This window comes from Chiloscyllium plagiosum, chromosome 10 (genome assembly GCF_004010195.1).
Source record: "Chiloscyllium plagiosum isolate BGI_BamShark_2017 chromosome 10, ASM401019v2, whole genome shotgun sequence".
Lineage (NCBI taxonomy): Eukaryota > Metazoa > Chordata > Chondrichthyes > Orectolobiformes > Hemiscylliidae > Chiloscyllium > Chiloscyllium plagiosum.
In genome coordinates this window covers 72547867-72568104 of record NC_057719.1, presented here as the reverse complement: position 1 = coordinate 72568104, position 20238 = coordinate 72547867, and the positions used below count along the sequence as shown (strand labels likewise).

Sequence of the window (20238 nt, the reverse complement as noted above, 5' to 3'; positions counted from 1 at the left end):
GATTTAAGGTGAGAGGGCAAAGATATAAAAGAGACCTAAGGGGCAACTTTTTCCACACAGACGGTGGTACGTGTATGGAATGAGCTGCCAGAGGAAGTGGTGGAGGCTGGAACAATTGCAACATTTAAGAGGCATTTGGATGGGTATATGAATAGGAAGGGTTTGGAGGGATATGGGCCGGGTGCTGGCAGGTGGGACTAGATTGGGTTGGGATATCTGGTCGGTGTGGACAGGTTGGACTGAAGGGTCTGTTTCATGCTGTACATCTCTATGACTCTATAACTGACTACTTGGACATGGTGGAAATCACAATAATACAGTATCTTGGGTATATAATTATTATGGCTGAAAATGTGTTGCTGGAAAAGTGCAGCAGGTCAGGCAGCATCCAAGGAACAGGAGAATCGACATTTCGGGCATAAGCCCTTCTTCAGGAATGAGCCTCATTCCTGAAGAAGGGCTTATGCCCGAAACATCGATTCTCCTGTTCCTTGGATGCTGCCTGACCTGCGCTTTTCCAGCAACACATTTTCAGCTCTGATCTCCAGCATCTGCAGTCCTCACTTTCTCCTCCTATATAATTATTATATTAAGAGTGCCAGTTCTTAAGGTGCTGGTTAAAACAAAATTTGCTGTACTTGAATGTTTGAACGCAGGGTAAAATTTCAATAATGTACTGATGATGCCAAACTTGTAGAAGGCAAACAATGAAGATGATTGACTGCAATAAGACACAATCTGAACAATAGGTAGATAAGTGGAAAATTGAATTTAATGCAGAGAAGTGAGAGATGATGCATTTTTGATGGCAAGGCTCGAAAGCAATTTAATACATTTACTAGCAAAGAGTGTATTGAGGCAGAAGGGGCCTGAGTGCATAGGTCTTTTAAAATGACAGAACATATTGGGCAGGTAGTTAGCAAAGTGTTTGGGTCTTCGGTAAAATGAACAAAAATATTAAGTATAAAATTAGAAAAGTTGGGCTTTAAAATCTCAGGTTAGACTCCCACTTCAGTATTGCATCAACTTCTAGTCATCACACTTCAGGGATGTTGAGAAGGTCCTTGAGTAGGTGCAAATATGATTTACTAGAAAGTTTCCAAGGATCAGGGATTTTTAACTACAAGAAAAATAACAGAACTGCAGCTGATGGAAATCACAGAATCACAAACAGAAATTGCTAGAAAAACTCAACTCAACTGGATCAATCCGTGGAGAGAAAGCAGAGTCGACATTTCGGGTCCGGTGACCTTTTTCCAGAACTCTAAACAAAATGCATTAACTACAAGGTTAGGTTAGAGAGTTTGGGGCTGTTCTCCTTGGAAGAAAGGAGGTTAAAGTAACCCCTAATAAAGCTGGACAAGCTTGTGACAAGTTATTTTTGGTAGACAAGTCAATTCTGTTCCACTTAAATGATAATACAAAGGCTAGTGTACAGATTTAATGTTTTGTGGAAGAGTGCAGGGGCTGCTGTAAACCTGGAGCTTGTAGCCTCAAAAGTGGCAAAAGTGAAGATAGTCAGTGATTTTGAAGGGAAATTGAATAGGCATTTGAAGGAAATAAACTTGTAGGAACAGAGCAGGGTATGTGACTGATTGAAATGTTCTGCATAAAATTGGCATAGATTTGAGGGCTGATTGGCCTCCTTCTGTGGTATTATCACTTTATGGTCAACTGAAATAGCAGTGATATTTTCAGTTTTTCAATCCAAGGCATATTTCCTGAATCCAGAGTGCATTGGATTTGTTTCTTTTTGTTTCAGCCCAGGGATCTTAAAAGAATGTGTCCAATTATTTTTTAGTTTAGATTAGATTAGTTTCACTACAATGTGGAAACAGGCCCTTCAGCCCAACAAGTCCACACTGACCCTCCGAAGAGCAACCCATCCAGACCCATTCCCCTACATTCACCCTTGACTAATGCACCTAACATTACGGGCAATTTAGCATGGCCAATTTACCTAACCTGCACATCTTTGGACTGTGGGAGGAAACTGGAGCACCCGGAGGAAACCCACGCAGACACAGGGAGAATGTGCAAACTCCACACAGATAGTTGCCTGAGGCGGGAATTGAACCCTGGTCCCTGGCGCTGTGAGGCAGCAGTGCTAACCACTGAGCCATCATGCTGCCCCATTCTCCATTGCCTTCATTTTGCTTAAATTACCTGTACCTGTACCCAGTTCTATTTCTTAATGTGTAGGTATTCCTGTAGAGCTGGTATTTTATTGTCTTCCTTCTTAGTGAAATGAAGGCAAAATATCGAATTAACACATCCACCATTTTTAATTATCTGATATGTTTTTCTTTTTTTTGTGGATACACATTCCTCCGCGCCATTTTATTTTGTTTTAATGTATAAACATGATGCCCCTCAGGCTACATCACCAATTGTCCATCTCTGTTGGACAATGGCTCATTATCAATCACTCTAAAATCATAGCTTGGATATCCATTGTAATTTTTTATTTGTTCCATCTTTGCACCATATATTTGCTCAGTATCACTTTGTTGCTTTTCTATTTGAAGTATTTTAATTTAGTACTACCTCTTGTCTCATTTGCTGACCCTTGTTTCAGCTGTGCAAGTGTTATCTTTGCCTTTTTAAGGATACTGTATCATATCAGATATTTTCTTGAGTAGCTTTCATTGTTTCTGTGTAGGTTTATTCACTAACAGCTGAGCTTAGTTCATTGTAAGCATTTACTTTCCAATTCTTCAAAAGTTACAATACTTTAATTTAAAACCTCAGTTTGTGACTGTCATTTCTCACTCTCCGATCCAAAGTCAGATTCAACCAGTGTCATTTTTGTAAGGTACTCCTGTACCCATCACATGGTTAATTAGTTCTGTTTCATTCAATCAAATATGGCCTGATCCTTGTCAGTTCAATAACCATGTGAATCTCCAGCATATTCTTTGGTAATTCTTTGGACGCTCTGGAGGCAGGAAACATGTTTCCGCTGATGGGTGAGTGCCGAACCAGAGGACACAGCTTAAAAATACGGGGTAGACCATTTAGGACAGAGATGAGAAGAAACTTCTTCACCCAGAGAGTTGTGGCTGTGTGGAATGCTCTGTCCCAGAGGGCAGTGGAGGCCCAGTCTCTGAATTCATTTAATAAAGAGTTGGATAGAGCTCTCAAGGATTGTGAAATCAAGGGTTATGGAGATAAGGCAGGAACAGAATACTGCTTAAGGATGATCAGCCGTGATCAAATTGAATGGTGGTGCAGGCTCGAAGGGCAGAATGGCCTACTCCTGCACCTATTGTCTATTGTCATTCTAATATTTTCAAAATTAATTACAATCTATTATAGCTGCTTCCTTAGCCATGCAAGATTTATACACAGAACATCAACCAGATACTTTTAAGCTTTGTTTCATTTTCTAAGTATTGTATTTTAAATAGTGCTCTCATAACCTCTAATAATCTATCTACATTATCCAGATTTAGTTTATCTTCCATTGCAGAATATATAAATTTAAGAGCTTTGATTTTTTTTTTCCCCAGTGGACAACCAATATTACAACTAATAAATTGCTTATGCTGCATTTACAAAACTTTTCAAACATCCATTGAAAGCATCATTTGTATTTTTACCATTTTATGTAGAACCTCTAATACATTGTTTTGTAAAATTATAAAAGCTGTTGAAATGTATTTGTTGCTCTGCGAAGTTGCAGTCTAGCAGATTTGTATTTGCATAAGCCTGCATGCTTATGCATGCTCATATAAACTCATTGAATTCTGGAGTGTCTGAATTGAGTTTTTTATTGTAAAGTTTATATCCTGTGTTGCTAAGAATTGTGATTGGTATATGGTATGTTTGCTGAAACAAGAATAGCCATTTGAAACCATACAAACTTGTTAATTTGTTGTGAACTGCTCTGGTTTAGCTACATTTTTGTCTTTTTCCCCTTAATGAAAATTAGTTCATAATGTTGCAGTCTAGATTTGTATTTCTATCTCCCATCATGCTGTTCAAACTTTATTCAAACTTTACTTGTTGATTAAGATTAATTTAATAGCCTGTTGTATACATAGTATGAGATCAAACCTATGAATTTATAAAATGTCACAAAGCATCTTAAAATTAATCCAGCACAGGACGCAATATAACTTGCAGCAATACATGTCAGTAGGGAAAAATGTCCTCCAGAATTCTTCAATTAATATTTTCTTCCAGTGTAAAGAGGAACAATCTTCAGAAATATTCCCTTGAAGCCTTCCTTCCCTATCAACTCTTGAATAATTATCTGTTCCTTCCATTTAATTTTCATTGCTAGCCAATTTTTATGTTGCGTTAAAATGTACTGTTCATTGCTTCTCCAAGTGGGTGGCACGGTGGCACAGTGGTTAGCACTGCTGCCTCACAGTGCCAGAGACCCGGGTTCAATTCCCGCCTCAGGCGACTGACTGTGTGGAGTTTGCACGTTCTTCCTGTGTCGGCGCTTCAGCGGGGCGCTTCGGCGGGGCGGTGTGGACTTGTTGGGCCGAACGGCCTGTTTCCACACTGTAATGTAATCTAATCTAATCTAATCTGTAATCTAACCTAATCTAAGTCACATCCTACTTATCCACCTCCATATTACTCTCTGTTTCCTAATACCTGTTCTTCCGTTTTACCAACTATGGTTGCTTCTATTTTGACAAAATCTCTCTCTCTCTTCTCTCTCTGCTGATCACAGGCTTACAGTCTAAAAAACAACCCTCCACCACACCTTGACTCCTACCTTCAAACCAATTTTGTATCCAATTGGCAAGCTCTCTCTGAATCCCAAATGATCTAATTTACTAATCAATCTACTATGCAGAACCTTGTAGAAGGCTTTACTAAAGTCCATATAGACAACACCTGCCACCCTGCCCTCATCAGTCTTTTTGGTTGTATCCTCAAAAAAACTAACCAAGTTTGTGAGACACTATTTCCCACGCACTAAGCTATGTCAACTATCACTAACCAGTTCTTGCTTCTCCAAATGCATGTCAATCCTATCTCTCAGAATCCCCGCCATCATTTTACCCGCTACTGATGTTGCACTCACATGTCTTTGTTCCCAGGCTTCTCCTTACAGCCTTTCATACATAAAGGCACAGCATGAGTTACCCTCCAGTCCTCTGATACCTCACCCATGGCTGTAGATGATTCACATATCTGCTAGGGGACCCGCAATTTCTTCGCTAACTTCCCACAACATCCTGGGATACACTTGGTCAGGCCCCGGAGATTTATCCACCTTTATGCTTTTTAAGACCCCCAGCAATTCTTCTGTAATGTTGGCTGTTTTCAAGACATTAGTATTTATTTCCCTGAGTTCCCTAGCTTCAGTTTCTTACTCCATGGTAAAAACTGATGCAAAATATTTGTTTAGTATCTCTTCCATCTCCTGTGGTTCCTTGTTGGTCTTTAAGGGGTCCTGTTCTTTCCTTAGTTGCTCTTTTGTTCTTAATGTACTTGTAGAATCTCTTTGGATTATCCTTAACCTTATGTGCCAAGGATTTCACGCATCCCATTTTTGCTGTCCTGATGTCCTCCCCAAGAATGCCCTACACCCCTTATATTCTTAAAGAGATTCACTTGATCCAGTTCTCTGCATCTAATATATGACTTCATCTTATTCTTGGCTAGAACCTCAATATCTTTATTCATCCAATGTTACCTACTCTTACCAGCCTTGCCTTTCACACTAATCGGAGCATAGAGCCTTTGAATTCTTGTTTTCTCACTTTTCAGAGCCTCCCACTCGTTGTCCCTTTACTGACAAACCATCTACTCCAATTAACTCTTCGAAGTTCTGTCTCATAACATCAAAATTTGCCTTAGTCCAATGACAAACTTTAAAGATTATACAAGGCTTATCCTTTAAAACTAACAGAATTATGATCACTAGTCCCAAAGTGTGCCTTCCCGCTAATACTTCAGTCATTTGCACTGCCTTATTTCGCCAAGAGAGAAAGAAAATTTTCTTGAAAACATTTAATAAATTCCTCACCAACCGAGCCCTAAACATTGTGACTATCTCTGTCTATGTTTGGAAAGTTAAAATCCCCTACGATTTTAACCGTGTTATTCATATATATATCTGAGATCTCTCTACATATTTGTTCCTCCATTTTCCATTGACTATTGGGGGGGGGAGGGCGTATTGTACAATCCCATCAAGATGATCATGCCCTTATTATTTTTGAGTTATACCAATGTGGCTTCACTGGACAATCCTTCAGAAATATCCTTTCTAAGTACAGCAATCATGTTTTCCTTGATCAAAAATGCCACTCCCCCTCTTGTCTCCCTTTCTATCCTTCCTATTGCAGCTAAATCCCGGAACATTAAGCTGCCAGTCCTGTCCCTCCTTTGGTCATGTTTCTATAATAGCTATGATGTACCAGTCCCATGTTCACATACATGCCTTGAGTTCATCTGCCTTACCTATAAGACCCCTTGCATTGAAATAAGTGCAGTTAATTCATCAGAGTTGCCTTGTTCTCTGACGATCTTGCCTGCCTTTTCTAATTAACTTGCTGTATTTTAATACAGAACCATCCTCATCTGGATTTCTATTTTCACCACTACTTCGGATCCCTTCACATTCCCTTCCTACTGGTTTAAAGGTTCCCAAATAGCACTAGGAAATCTGCCTGCTAGAATATTGGTGCCCTTCCAGTTCAGGTGAAAACTGTTTGTTTTGAACGGTCTTTTGTGCTCCAGAGGAGAACCCAATTGTAGAAACATCTGAATCCTTGTTCAGTGCACCATCTCTTCAGCCATTGACTTAAGTGCCTTATTCTCTTATTCCTACTTTTACTAGCACATGGCACTGGGTGTAATCCAGAGGTTGCTACCTTTTGAGGTTCTGCTTTTTAACTGTCTACCTAACTTCCTATCTTCACTCTGCAAAACCGCAACCCTTCCCCTAATTATGTTGTACATAAGCTTCTCACTCTTCCATTTGACAATATCCTGCAACTGTTTTGAGACATTCTTGACCCTGGCATCAGGGAGGCCACATACCATCCTGAATTCACGCTCATGGCTGCAGAATCTCCTTGCCACTGACTGCACTTCAAAAGTATTTCATTGGCTGTAAAACGTTTTGCGATGTCATGAAACTGTGAAAGGTGCTGTGTAAACGCACATCTCTTTTCTTTAAGCCACTTACCGGTTGGTAAGAAGAAGCCACAATGTTCTGGGCAAAGAATTCCAAAGGTTCATAAACCTATGAATGAAGAGATTTATCCTTATTTTAATCCTACATGATCGACCCCTTATTCTGAGACAGTGCACGTGTTCTAGATTCCCAGCCAAGTTAGACTTCCTTCAGGATCTTCTATATTTTAATTGGATCACCTCTCACTCTTCTAATCTCAAGAAGATGTAGGCCTAATTTAGTCTTCATATCATTGTAGGACAGCCTCTTTTATTCCAGGAATGAATCTTGCAAATCTTCTCTATCCTACCTCCAAAGCAACATACGATATACACACCAGAGCAATGCATAATACTTCCGGTGTGGTCTCATCCAAGCTCTATACAGTTATCGCAAGACTTAGTTTTGTACTCCAGTCCCAAAGGGAACAATCTAATATGCTGTGTGCCTTGTGAATTGTTAGTGTATCTGCCTGCTTATTTTCTTATGAATCTTAAGGCCATTGCAAAGAGTCATACTCTTATTTGAGCTCACTCTCCAATCCTTTCATCCTTCTTTTTTCTTCAACCTCTTCTACCTTTGTGTATGTTTTACCTCAGTTGCTCCCAGTTCCCAAAATATCTCATGCCTTCGGCTCTGATGCAATAGTTTTATAACTACAAAATGATCTAGCCTATTTCCTGTGGAATGTGCAAGGAGAATGATATGTTAGAATGCTTTACTTCCAGCTGTTGAGATAAAGGTGAGCAGTGAAAAATCAATTGTATAGTGAGAGAAGAGGGCTTTGCTGTCAAAATTAGGCATAGGGCCCAATCCCCTCTTGACAATGCTAGTGTTATGACACGAGGTAAACCCCCACCCCCCACTAATTTAAACAGCTCAGAAATGATTTAACTTGTGCTGTAATCTGTTAAAACTCAAGAGGCCAAGAACTATCTGGAAGGTCACTATTTAAAATAAAAATTAACAAGTTTTTTTTGAAAGTCTATCAGAGAATTAACTAACAACTATTTACAACTCCTTTCTCTAACCTATCTTTTACTTCCCATTCTCGACTGTTGGTCTGATAAAACCCCCAATTAAGATTTACCAAAAAATTCAAATTTCAAAACCAGCCGCTGTCGAATCTTCAGTTTGTATCTTCCTCTGTAGTCTTAGGATTTTTGTTTCACAGGTCGTTGATAGATTAAGGTACCTTTTAAGAAAGCTATTCTGCAGGCATTCTGCATACGTTGGTGGCTTGACAGTACTCCTCCAACTGTTCAATTTGTTTAATATTTATACCAATCAAGCATCAGATCGTTTCATTTTGGAATGTAGTATCTTGGGGCAAAATTTAAACTGGCTGAATTTGAATTTGTTTTTGTCTCATAGCAACCCAAGTACTACTAGCTGCTGGACCAAATATTACATTGTGAATTCTCCAGCACTCTCTTCTTGCTAAGTCCTTCAACACTCTTAAAGGTACAGTGCCCCTTACACCTTCATAACACTAGCATTATTGCATAAATTACAGCAGTAATATTTCATTGCATTCAAGCACCAGTTTATGTTGCTATGCAGGGTTTTGCTGTAATTTTTGCATTAATCTACCATTCGAGAATTTTTTCCTCCCACTTCCAGTTTCATTCCTTCGAGTGGCTGGCAGTGCAAATCTCAATCATTTAGAAACAGCAGGAAACAAAGAACATGCCCATAGATGCTGACCGGGAGAGTGTAGGAATATTTGAATCTGGAAATGACAAAGACATAGAAATGAGTTTCATTGACACACGGGCTGCGGTAAGAGCAGAGCAGACAATGTTCAGGAGGTGGAAGTAATCAGTCCTTGAAATGGAGAGGATATGGGGTGAGAGGTTCAACTCCGGTTAAATGGTATAGTGAGATTGCAAATATTCTGCTTTAACCTACAACTGTCCCTGAGATGAGGATGGAGCTGATGGTTTGAATACAATGGCTGTGCTCTTCACAATGTTTAACTGGAGGAAGTTATAGCTCATCAAAGACTACTATCAGAAAACTAAAACTCAAAGTTTGTGAGAAGATTTGTAGCTCAGGTGCTTGTTGCTGTGGTTCTGTTCGCCGAGCTGGAAGTTTTTGTTGCAACAAAAACTTCCAGCTCGGTGAACAGAACCAAAGCAGAAATCTAAAGCATTGACGGTTATAGAAGATGACGAAGAAATTGAGTTGGATGTCATTGTATGCACAGAAGTTCATGTTATCATCAAAGCAACATGTTGATGAGGTGATTACGATCAAAGGTAAATCCTTGTAAGATTCTGGAGGTAACAGGTCAAAGTTGAGAAGCCATCACTGGCGAGACTGTACCTGTTATGGTGAGGTAAGTTACAAAAACAAGGTCAGTCTCCTCGGACTGGACAACAAAAGCGATGTTGATTGAGAGTGATGTAGATGACAGGCATCAAAAGCTCCAGAGTGTTGGTGAGAACAAGGAAGGGTTGCTCGCTCAGGTCTCAAACACGTTAAATGCCATTTATGAATTAAGTTAAACTTGTTTTAACATTGTGACATAGGTGAAAACCTAATAAAAGTTCAAATGAAATTGTTAGAAAGCTGAGAACAGATCTAGGAGAAAACAAGGATTCAAGGATTGTGAAGAGGAAATAGGGGTTGAAAATGGGATTGGTAGTTGTGGAAGGGGAAAAGCAGATCTTTCATGGAGTCATTGGTGGCAGTAGTTTGGAAAGGGAGGAGTATGCACCTGAGGTGAGGAAATCATTTGCAGTAAACTTGCATGAGCAAGAGAAGATATTGTCAGTCAGCTGTTTAATTGCTGCTCCGTTGGTGGAAATGCCTTCAACTACATAGCCTTTAGCTGTGAAATTTCTTTCCCAAATCACACTGCCTCATTATCTTCTGTTCCACTTTGAGGCACTATTAAAACATACTCTTTGGCCTAGGAGGCCATTATGTTCATTAAGCCTGCTTTCCCGTTCGATAATGTTATAGAGTCATAGAAATGTACAGCATGGAAACAGACCCTTCGGTCCAACCCATCCATGCCGACCAGATATCCCAACCCAATCTAGTCCCAGCTGCCAGCACCCGGCCCATATCCCTCCAAACCCTTCTTATTCATATACCCATCCAAATGCCTCTTAAATGTTGCAATTTTACCAGCCTCCACCACATCCTCTGGCAGCTCATTCCATACACGTACCACCCCCTGCGTGAAAAAGTTGCCCCTGAGGTCTCTTGATATATTTCCCCCCTAAACCTATGCCCTCTAGTTCTGGACTCCCCAACCCCAGGGAAAAGACTTTGTCTATTTATTCTGTCCATGCCCCTCATAATTTTGTAAACCTCTAGAAGGTCACCCTCCGATGCTCCAGGGAAAACAGCCCCAGCCTGTTCAGCCTCTCCCTGCAGCTCAGATCCACCAATCCTGGCAACATCCTTGTAAATATTTTCTGAACCCTTTCAAGTTTCACAACATCTTTCCGATAGGAAGGAGACCAGAATTGCAAGCAATATTTCAACAGTGGCCTAACCAATGTCCTATACAGCCGCAACATGACCTCCCAACTTCTGTACTCAATACTCTGACCAATAAAGGAAAGCATACCAAATTCCGCCTTCACTATCCTATCTACCGGCGACTCCACTTTCAAGGAGCTATGAACCTGCACTCCAAAGTCTCTGTTCAGCAACACTCCCGAGGACCTTACCATGAAGTGTATAAGTCCTGCTAAGATTTGCTTTCCCAAAATGCAGCACCTCGTATTTATCTAAATGAAACTCCATCTGCCACTTCTCAGCCCATTGGCCCATCTGGTCCAGATCCTGTTGTAATCTGAGGTAACCCTCTTCGCTGTCCACTACACCTCCAATTTTGGTGTCATCTGCAAACTTACTAACTGTACCTCTTATGTTCGCATCCAAATCATTTATGTAAATGACACAAAGTAGAGGGTCCAGCACCGATCCTTGTGGCACTCCACTGGTCACAGGCCTCCAGTTTGAAAAACAACCCTCCACCACCACCCTCTGTCTTCTACCTTTGAGCCAGTTATGTAGCCTTAACTCCTTGTTACTGCCTGCCCCAATAATCCTTGATTCCCAGGTTTATCAAAGTTTCTGTTAACTTTGAAAATCGTTCTCATTCATCAATTCTTTCATGGAATGAGTGTTGTTGACTAGACCAGCTTATTTATTGCTCAAACTTGACTACCCTTAAGGTAGTATTGAGCCACGTTATACAGTTCATGTCGTGCTGAAACACCCACAGTGGTGATAGAGAGTTCCAGGATTTTGATCCAGCAACTGTGAAGGAATAGATAAAACTTCAAGTCAGGATGTTGTATGGCTTAGAGACAAAAGTACAGTTTGTGCTGTGCCCCTATATTTGTCGCCTTTGTTTTTCCAGATTGTATAGGTAGCAAGTTTGGAAGATACTCTCAAAGGAGCTTTGATGGTTTGCAACTTTGCATCTTGTAGATGGTGTCCATTGCTGCCAGTCTGTTACTGGTAAAGAAGTGAATGTTTAAAGCAGTAGATGGAGCACCAATCAAGGATGCTGCTTTTTTCTGAATGGTGTTGAGCTACTTTGGTTTTGTTATAGCTGCATTCATCCAGACAAGTGGAGAGTATTCCAATCATGCTCCTTGCTTGTGCCTTGCAGATGGTGGGCAGACTTCAGGAAGTCAGGTGATGCGTTAATTTCTACAGAGTTCCTAAGCTCTGACCTGCTCTTGTAGCCACAGTATATATCTAATCCAATTCAGTTGCGTGACCAATAGTAATCGTGCACCCTGCTCCATATCAATAATTGAATTCCGAGATAGTAATGCCATTTGAGTGGTGTGTATCTAAAACAAATTGCTGGCAAAACTCAGCAAGTCTTGCACATTCTGTGGGAATAAAGCAAAGTGAATGTTTTAAGTCTGGTGACTCTTCATCAGTCACTGGGCTCAAAACTTTAACTCTGCTCTCTTCCCACAGGTGTGGCGATCTACTGAGTTTCGCTGGCAATTTCTGTTTTAGTTTCAGATCTCCAACATCTACAGTTCTTTATTTTATTTTGAGTGGTATAAATATTGCTTGCTAGTTATCAGCCTGATTGTTATATATGGGCATAATTACTTCAGTATATTGGGATTCTTAAATGGTATGGAACATATCAGGGGATATCTTCACTTTTGACTTCTAATTTAAGGAAGGTTTTTGAAGCAAAACATCAACACTACCCTAGAGAACTACTGCATGGGTGACCTGGGACTGAATGATTGAACCTCTAATAATATACTCATTTTCTAGGTATGACCCCAGCTAGTTGAATCCCCTAATTCCCATTGACTTCTATTTTACTGGAACTCCTGGATATCATAATGTGTCAAATGTTCCTTTTTTTCTCAAGGGTAGTCACTCTTTCCTCCTGGAGTTCATCTCTTTTATCCATGTTTGGACCATGCTGTAATGAGCTCTGGAGCTACATGGCCCTGATCAAACCCAACTGAGCATCAGTGAGCAGGTTATTGTTGTACAAGGGCTACCTGATAGCCAATTTCACCTTCGATTGCCTTGATATTGAGAGTAGCCTTTTTTGCTGGTACTTAGTTGGGTTGAATTTGTTTTGCTTTTTGTGGGCAGTATATACTTGGGCATATTTATCTGTGGCCAGATGTCGGTGTTATAATTATCCTGGAACACCTTGACCAGAGTTGGGTTAGTTCTAAAGTATGTCTTCAGTACCATTGCTAGAATGTTGTCAGGACCCATAAGCTTTGTAATATCTGTTGCTTTCAGCTGTTTATTAATATCTCGTGAAGTGAATCAAATTGACTGAAGATTAGCACCAATGAAGCTGGGGGTCAAGACAGAACATCCACTCAACACTTCTGGCTGAAGGTGGTTGCAAGTACATGAGCCACTTATGCTGATGTGCTGAGGATTGAGATTTTTGTGGACCTTTCTGTGGTTAGTTGTTTCATTGTCCATTGCCATTCACAACTGATAGGGCACCAGAGCTTAGATCTCTGTCTATTGTATGCTTTTTTTCCAATTGGTATTGTAGCTTTGCCAGGTTTACCTCATTTTTAGGTATGCCTGGTGCTTCACCATGCATGCCCACCTGCAGTCGTCTTTGAGCCAGAGTTGAACCGTATGTTGATGATACAGTGGGGTGTGGCTGTGAGGTCAGAGTTTATGGTTGAATACAATTCTACTGATAGTCCACAGTGCCTTATGGATACCCATAGATCTGTTTGAAACTGCTAGACCTGTTTGACATTTGTCCCATTTAGCAACATGAACGTACCGCATGAAATGATTGATGATAAACTGGATGCAAAGACAGGTTTTTGTCTCTGCAAGGACCATAGCGTCACTACTACCAGTTTTGTCATGGACAGCTATATCTGCAAGAGGTTCAGTAGTGGGGATGAGGTCTGTTGGGAGTTCTTTTTACCCTCTTGATTCTTTCAGCACCTGCCACGGGCCCAGTCGAACTGTCATGTTACTCAACAGTCAGCTAGCTCTGATCGTGGTGCTACAGAACCACACTTCATGATGGACATTGAAGTTCCCTGCCCAGAGTATATTTTGTGCCCTTGCCATCCTTTGTCCTTCTTCCAGTTGGTGCTCAACATAGAGGAGTGATGCAGTGTGGGATATTTCATTTGCCTACGTTTGACCTGATGCCAGGAGAATTCGTGGGGATTGAAGTTAATGTTGAGGACTTGCAGAGCAATTCCCACCTACTGTATGCAGTCACGTGTCTGCCAATGGGTCATCACGTACCCAAGGATTTTGATGTTGAGGATATTATCTATCAAGTATAATTCCAAGAGTATGACTTGTCAGGCTGTTACTTGAATGTGAGACAACACTCCCAATTTTGGCACAATCACCAGATGTTGGTAAGGAGGAATTTGCAGAGCCTATAGGGTTTGCAGTGGCATTTTTGTTGGAAGGTTGATGACAGGTGGTAAATTCCGTTTCGTTTCTTTTTGACTTTGTATTCAATGATTCAGACACCACTGATGGGTTAGCCATAGATGAATTGTCTGTGGCTAACCAAGGAATTTAAAGATAGTATCAAATAGAAAGAAATAGCAGAATATAAAAGAAACAAAGAGTAAAAGATTAATAAGGAGAAAGAAGTTGGAGTTTCAGTAAAAGTTGGCTATAAAAATAAAAACACAGTATGAGTTTTAAAAAAGAAATGAATGCTGGTCCTCTCGAGTAAGAGTCTGGGAACTTGGTAATGGAAAGTAAAGAAGTAGCAGGGGATGTCATCAGATATTTTGCACTCACCTCCTGTGTGGATGATGCAAATAACATCCTAGAAATTACTGTGAAAGGAAAGGAGGTGCTTAAAACCATCGCATTGATAGGGAAGGTGTGCAGAGAAAATGATTAGAAATAAAAGTTGATATACCCCTTGATCATGATGGGCTTCTTCATTAAGTGATTACTATTGATTTTCTAAAACTCCCTGGATTCTGGAGTATAACTCATTTTAATCAAAAAAGGAAGGAGACAGAAAGTAGAAAACTACAGACATGCAAACATACATTCTTGTGAAAATACAGGAATCTATTTCTCAGGAATTGAGGGCATTCTGGCTAAGTTTGCAGATGATACAAAGATAGGTAGTGTTGAGGTAGGGAGTTTGTAGAAGGATTTGGACAGGTTAGGAGAGTGGGCAAAGATTTGGCAGATGGAGTACAACGTGGGAAAGTGTGATGTCATGCACTTTGATAAGAAGAATAGAAGCATAGACTATTTTCTAAATGGGGAGAAAATTCACAAGTCTGAAGTGCAGATGGATTGTGAGTTCTCGTCCAGGATTCTCTCAAGGTAAACTTGCAGGTTGAGTCAGTAGTTAGGAAATTGAATGCAAAATTGGCATTTATTTTTAGAGGATTTGAATATAAAAGAAGGGATGAATTTCTGATGCTCTGTAATGCTGCGGTCAGACCACATTTAGAGTATTGTGTGCAGTTTTGGACCCCATATTTCAGGGAAGGATGTACTGGCCCTGGAGCGTGTTCAGAGGAGGTTCACGAGAATGCTTCCAGGAATGGAAAGTTTAATATATGAGGAACATTTGAGGACTGGGTCGGTCTATACTTGGAGTTTAGAAGGATAAAGGGGGATCTAATTGAAACATAGAGAATATTGAATGGCCTGGAGAGAGTGGATGTCAGGAAGATGTTTCCATTGGTAGGAGAGACTAGAACTCGAGGGCACAGCCTTCGAGTAGAGCGAAGGCCTTTTAGGATGGAGATAAGGAAAACTTCTTCAGCCAGAGAATGGTGAATCTATGGAATTCACTGTCACAGAAGGCTGTGGAGGCCAGTTCATTGAGTATATTTAAGATGGTGATGGATTCTTGATTGTCAACGAGATTAAGGGTTACAGTGTGAAAGTGAGAGAATGGGATTGAGAAACCTATCAGCCATAATTGAATGGTGGAGCAGGCTCGATGGCCACATTTATGCTCCTATGTCTTATGGTCTTTTGGCCTTTTATTAAGGAGGATTATAGTGGGACACTTAGAAAATCTCCATGCTGACTTTGCCTGGTGCCATTGTTTTATGAAAGGAAATTGATGTTTGATTAACTCTTTGAAGTCTTTTGCAGAAGTAATACGTAATGTAGATAACGGAAGCCCTTTGGAATTGCATACTTAGTTTCCAGAATGCCTTTGACAGGGTGTCACTTCAAAGTTTATTGTGCAGAATAAGAGCTCTCAGGATTGCATTATAGAGTCTGTCGAGGGTTGGTTACGTAACAGAAAATGGTGAACATAAATTGGTTATTTTTGAGTTAGTAGGCTGTAATAAGCAGGGTGCCATAGGGATAAACTAGATGAAAGAACCAAATGCATAGTTAATGCTAAACTAAATGCTAAATTTGCTGTTGGCACAGTTAGGTAAAGAAGAAATTGTGAAGAGGTTGTGAGGATCCTGCAAAAGGATGTAGATAGGTTAAGTGAGTAAAGGAAAAAGAAATGGCAAATGGAGTATAATGCAAGAAAATGTAATGTCCACTTTGGCAGGAAGAATAGAAAAACTACACCTTATTTAATGGAGAGAGATTGAAAAACTCAGGAGTACAGGGATCTGTGGCTAAGTACACAAAAAGCAGGTATGCAGATACAGCAAGTAATTAGGAGGGCAAATACCATTTATTGCAAGTGGAATGGAATATAGAAATAGATGCTTTGCTACAGTTATATAGGGTGTTGACTGAACCACAGCTGGAATACAGTATGTAGATCTGGTCTCCTTGTTCAAGAAAGGATGTAAATGGATTAGAAGTAGCTCAGAGAGGAATATGAGATGGGAGAGGGGAGCAGGAGGTTTGGGAGCTGGTGGTGTTTCTCTAGCATGGAAATTGTGGACAGGTTGAGTCTCTTTAGTGTTAGAAGAGAATGTTTGCCCTTGTGAGAGAGACTGGAAGTAGAGGAGACAGTTAAAAGTAATGGGTCATCCTTGATAATTGAGAGGCTTTGGAACTCTTCCCCAGAGAGAAATGGAGGCAGCATCAATGAATATTTTTAAGGTATAGATAGGTTCTTTACTAACAAGGGACTCTAAAGCTTATCAGGGGATACACAAAAATGTGGAGTTGAGGCCATACTGAAATCAGCATGATCTTTTTGAATTGTTGAGCAGGCTTGAGTGACTGATTAGCCTGTTCCTGTTCCTAATTTGTGTGTTCATATGGTCTCCAGGAAATAGAGTTCCAAATTGTTACAAACTCTTTGAGAAAGAGCATTCCTTTGTCTTAAATAGGCGATTGCTTATTTTGGGACTATGTCCCCAGTCTTAGATTTCTCCACTAAAAATCATTCCATCATCTACCTTATCAAGGCCCATCAGAATGTTACGATTCAATAAAGTCACCTATCATTCTTCTCATCTCAAATGAGTACAGACGCAAGCTGCGTAATCTTTGCTCACAGGACTGAGCCTAGTGAACCTTCTCTGAAGTGCTACTAATGTCATTATAATTCCACTTAAACAACGGATCCAAATCAGTACACCGTATTCTAAGTGAGGTCTCACCGATAACCTGGACTGTAGCAGCATGACTTCCCTGCTTTCTTCACTAGCCCTCTTGCAATACATGCTAATACTCTATTTGTCTTCCTAATTAATAGCTGCATCTGCATGCTAACTTTTGTTTGATGTATAAAGAGACCCAAATCCCTCTATCGTATTGAATTCTACCCTGCCGGAGTAGGTTATTTTATTCCTCAAGCCTCCATTATCATTTGATAAGAGTAGAGCTGATTTGATTGTGACCTAAATTCTATTTTCCAGTCTATACACGATCCTTTATTAATCAAAATTCTATCTAACTCAAACTTAAAATAATTCAATTAACCTCTATTCACTGTTCTCTGGGGTAGAGTGTTAACAAACTTCTGAGCAAGCGTTTCTCCTCTTCTCTTTCTTAAATGGGCAACCCCTTATTTTTAAATGATAACCAATTCTAGTTTCTCTAATAAGAGAAAGTATCCTCTCATCATTCACTATACCACTAGTCTTATGTTTCAATAAAATACCTCCCCTGTTAATTTATATTCCATTCACCTTACAATATTCTGCGGTCTCACTGCATTTAAATAAAAGCTTTCTTGTTTATTTCTACCAAGGTGTACAAGTTTCTACTTTGTAGTTCATGTGCCATTTTATTGCTGACTCAATTGACCAACTGTATATCTTTCCAAAATGCATAGGTGAAAAAATAATGTTGAGCCGTGTATATCATTCGTATCATGTATTGTTCTTGCTACATTGAAATAAGGCTTGCTCAGTATGTCATTTTGGCAAAATTGAAAACTTTCCTTATTAATGAGTTAAGTTTTTATTCATTGTGCATAAAGAAATCTTTCTTTATGGTGTAATGCTTAGATTTATTGAATATTTTGCCTTTTTCTGTTTTGTCATAAAAGTAAGATATTTGAAATTTCAGAGATTCTATAATATGTTCTGTTACGTTTTTTTGCAATTCATATAATTTTATAGCAATGTTGAAGATTGTTTCTCCTGTGATCTCAGCTGCCTTGGGAATTATATACAGCAATTCTCCATAGTTTGATATCTATATTAAGCAGCTAGAAGATAAGTGTGGAAAACAACTACATACTTAATGTAAAATAAAAACTTCTGATGGTGGAAATCTGAAACGAAGACAAAAAATGTTGGAGGAACTCAACAGGTCTGGCTGAATTTTAGAAAGAGAAACAAGTTAATCTTTTGAGTCCAGTGACCCCTTGTCAGAACTGATAACAGCTAGGAAAGGATAGCATTGATGGTGATGACAATTGGGGTGTGAATAGAGGTAGATGGAGACTGGCCCAGAGAGAGAAAAAAAGGGTTTGACACATAATGAGATGAGTGGTTATAAGCCAAGAGGTAGAGATCTAGGGACGGTTCTATCAAGAAGCGTAAGTGGTTGAAAACGGGTTGATGTGCTTGCAACCCATAAAAACAGTAAATAGATGTTTTGGGGAAGGGTAATGAACATAGAAGAAGGTGTTCACATTCTTAAATTATTAAACTCAATCGAGTCCTTAAGGTTGCAAGATACTGAGGTGTGAGGGAGGTCTTGTTCCTCCAGCTTGTGTTGAGATCGATAGAGATTCCTGAAGAAGGGCTAATGCCCGAAACGTCGATTCTCCTGTTCCCTAGATGCTGCCTGACCTGCTGCGCTTTTCCAGCAACACATTTCCATCTCTTGAGATCGATAGAGCACTGCAGCAGGCTTGAAACACAAATGTTGGAGCACGGTTCATTGAAGTGGCAGGCAACTGGAAATTCAGGGTTATTTTTAGTTGCTTAATCTCTAAAAAGTACCTTCTTTTGTCCACACTGCCAATCTAGTCGACTATATTCACTGCTCACGTGGTCTACTCTACATTGGGGAGATGAAACACAGACTAGATGACAGCTTTGCCGAACATCTGTGCTCTGTCCGTAAAAGCATGACCCTGAGCTTCCAATTGCCTACCACTTCAACAAACCTCTGTGTTCCCATTGCTAAAATTCTTGTCTTGGGCCTCCTGCAGGGCTCACTGTAATTTGAAGGAACAACACGTCACCTGTCTGGGTTCCTCAGCCTTAAGGACTCAACATGAAGATTAACAATTTCAGAACATGAACACCTTTGTTTGTTCACTCTTCCCCTCTTCTTGTCTTTTATGGGTTGCACCCAGCACAACCAACCCATTTTCTAACACTTACTCTTCTTATTAGCACCCTACCTAGCACTGATCATGATCGCAACCTATCACAAGTAATCTTTGCTTACCCTTTTTTTCTGTCTCCATATCCTTGATTCAGTCCCCCACTCCATGAATAACAAAAATGCCACACTTTCCCAGCTATTTTCAGTTCTGACATTTACTCAGCTTTTCTCTCCACAGATTCAGCCAAACCTGCTGAGTTTCTCCAGCACTTTCTGTTTTTGTTTCACCGTGTTTTAATTGTAGCAACAAAACTGAATAATATTTGGCTATTACAAATCTGTTCTTTCAGGAGTACCTCATTAGATGTGGAACCAATTTATACATTCAGAGCCCATATGTAAGTAACATCAGTTTTCTAATAGATTATTTTACTATAAAATATCCACCAACACACAATGCAATCCATTTAAAACTATGCAGAAAAATAGAAAAAAATGTCATTGCTTTGTAATTTAACAAAAAATTTTGCAGATCTAAATATTTCTTTATAATTTAACCATTCTAATGAGACAGATTATCTATATCATGTATAATTTGAGTAGTTCAATAATAATTGTCGAGTCAGCAGTTGCTTCTAGTAATGTTCACTTCATAAATTTGATATAGTTCATATTTGTTTCACTGTTTTCTTTTGTTTCTAGTGGACCTGTACTGTCTTTGACAATTAGTTCTAATGGTGAGCAGTGTTTCAGTGGTGGAATTGATGCTACAATACGATGCTGGAACATGCCAAGTCCCAATGTTGATCCATATGATACATATGGTATGTACTAAATGAAAATACTGCTTATTCTTCACTTATTCAGTAGGCAGTCTTTAAACAGTTTTTGTTTCAAATTCCACAAATGATTCTTTTGAAGAT

General features: G+C 39.7%; 1 protein-coding gene across 4 annotated transcripts in view; it reads left to right on the top strand.

Annotated features, from left to right (window-relative positions):
* strn3 (striatin, calmodulin binding protein 3) overlaps positions 1–20238 on the top strand; it is a 190492-nt gene that overhangs the window by 159947 nt on the left and 10307 nt on the right. For all 4 annotated transcript variants that reach the window (XM_043698050.1, XM_043698049.1, XM_043698052.1 and 1 more), the window contains 2 exons: positions 19666–19713; positions 20018–20139. In XM_043698050.1, coding sequence (XP_043553985.1) covers positions 19666–19713; positions 20018–20139 — 170 coding nt within the window. The remainder of the gene's footprint in view (positions 1–19665; positions 19714–20017; positions 20140–20238) is intronic.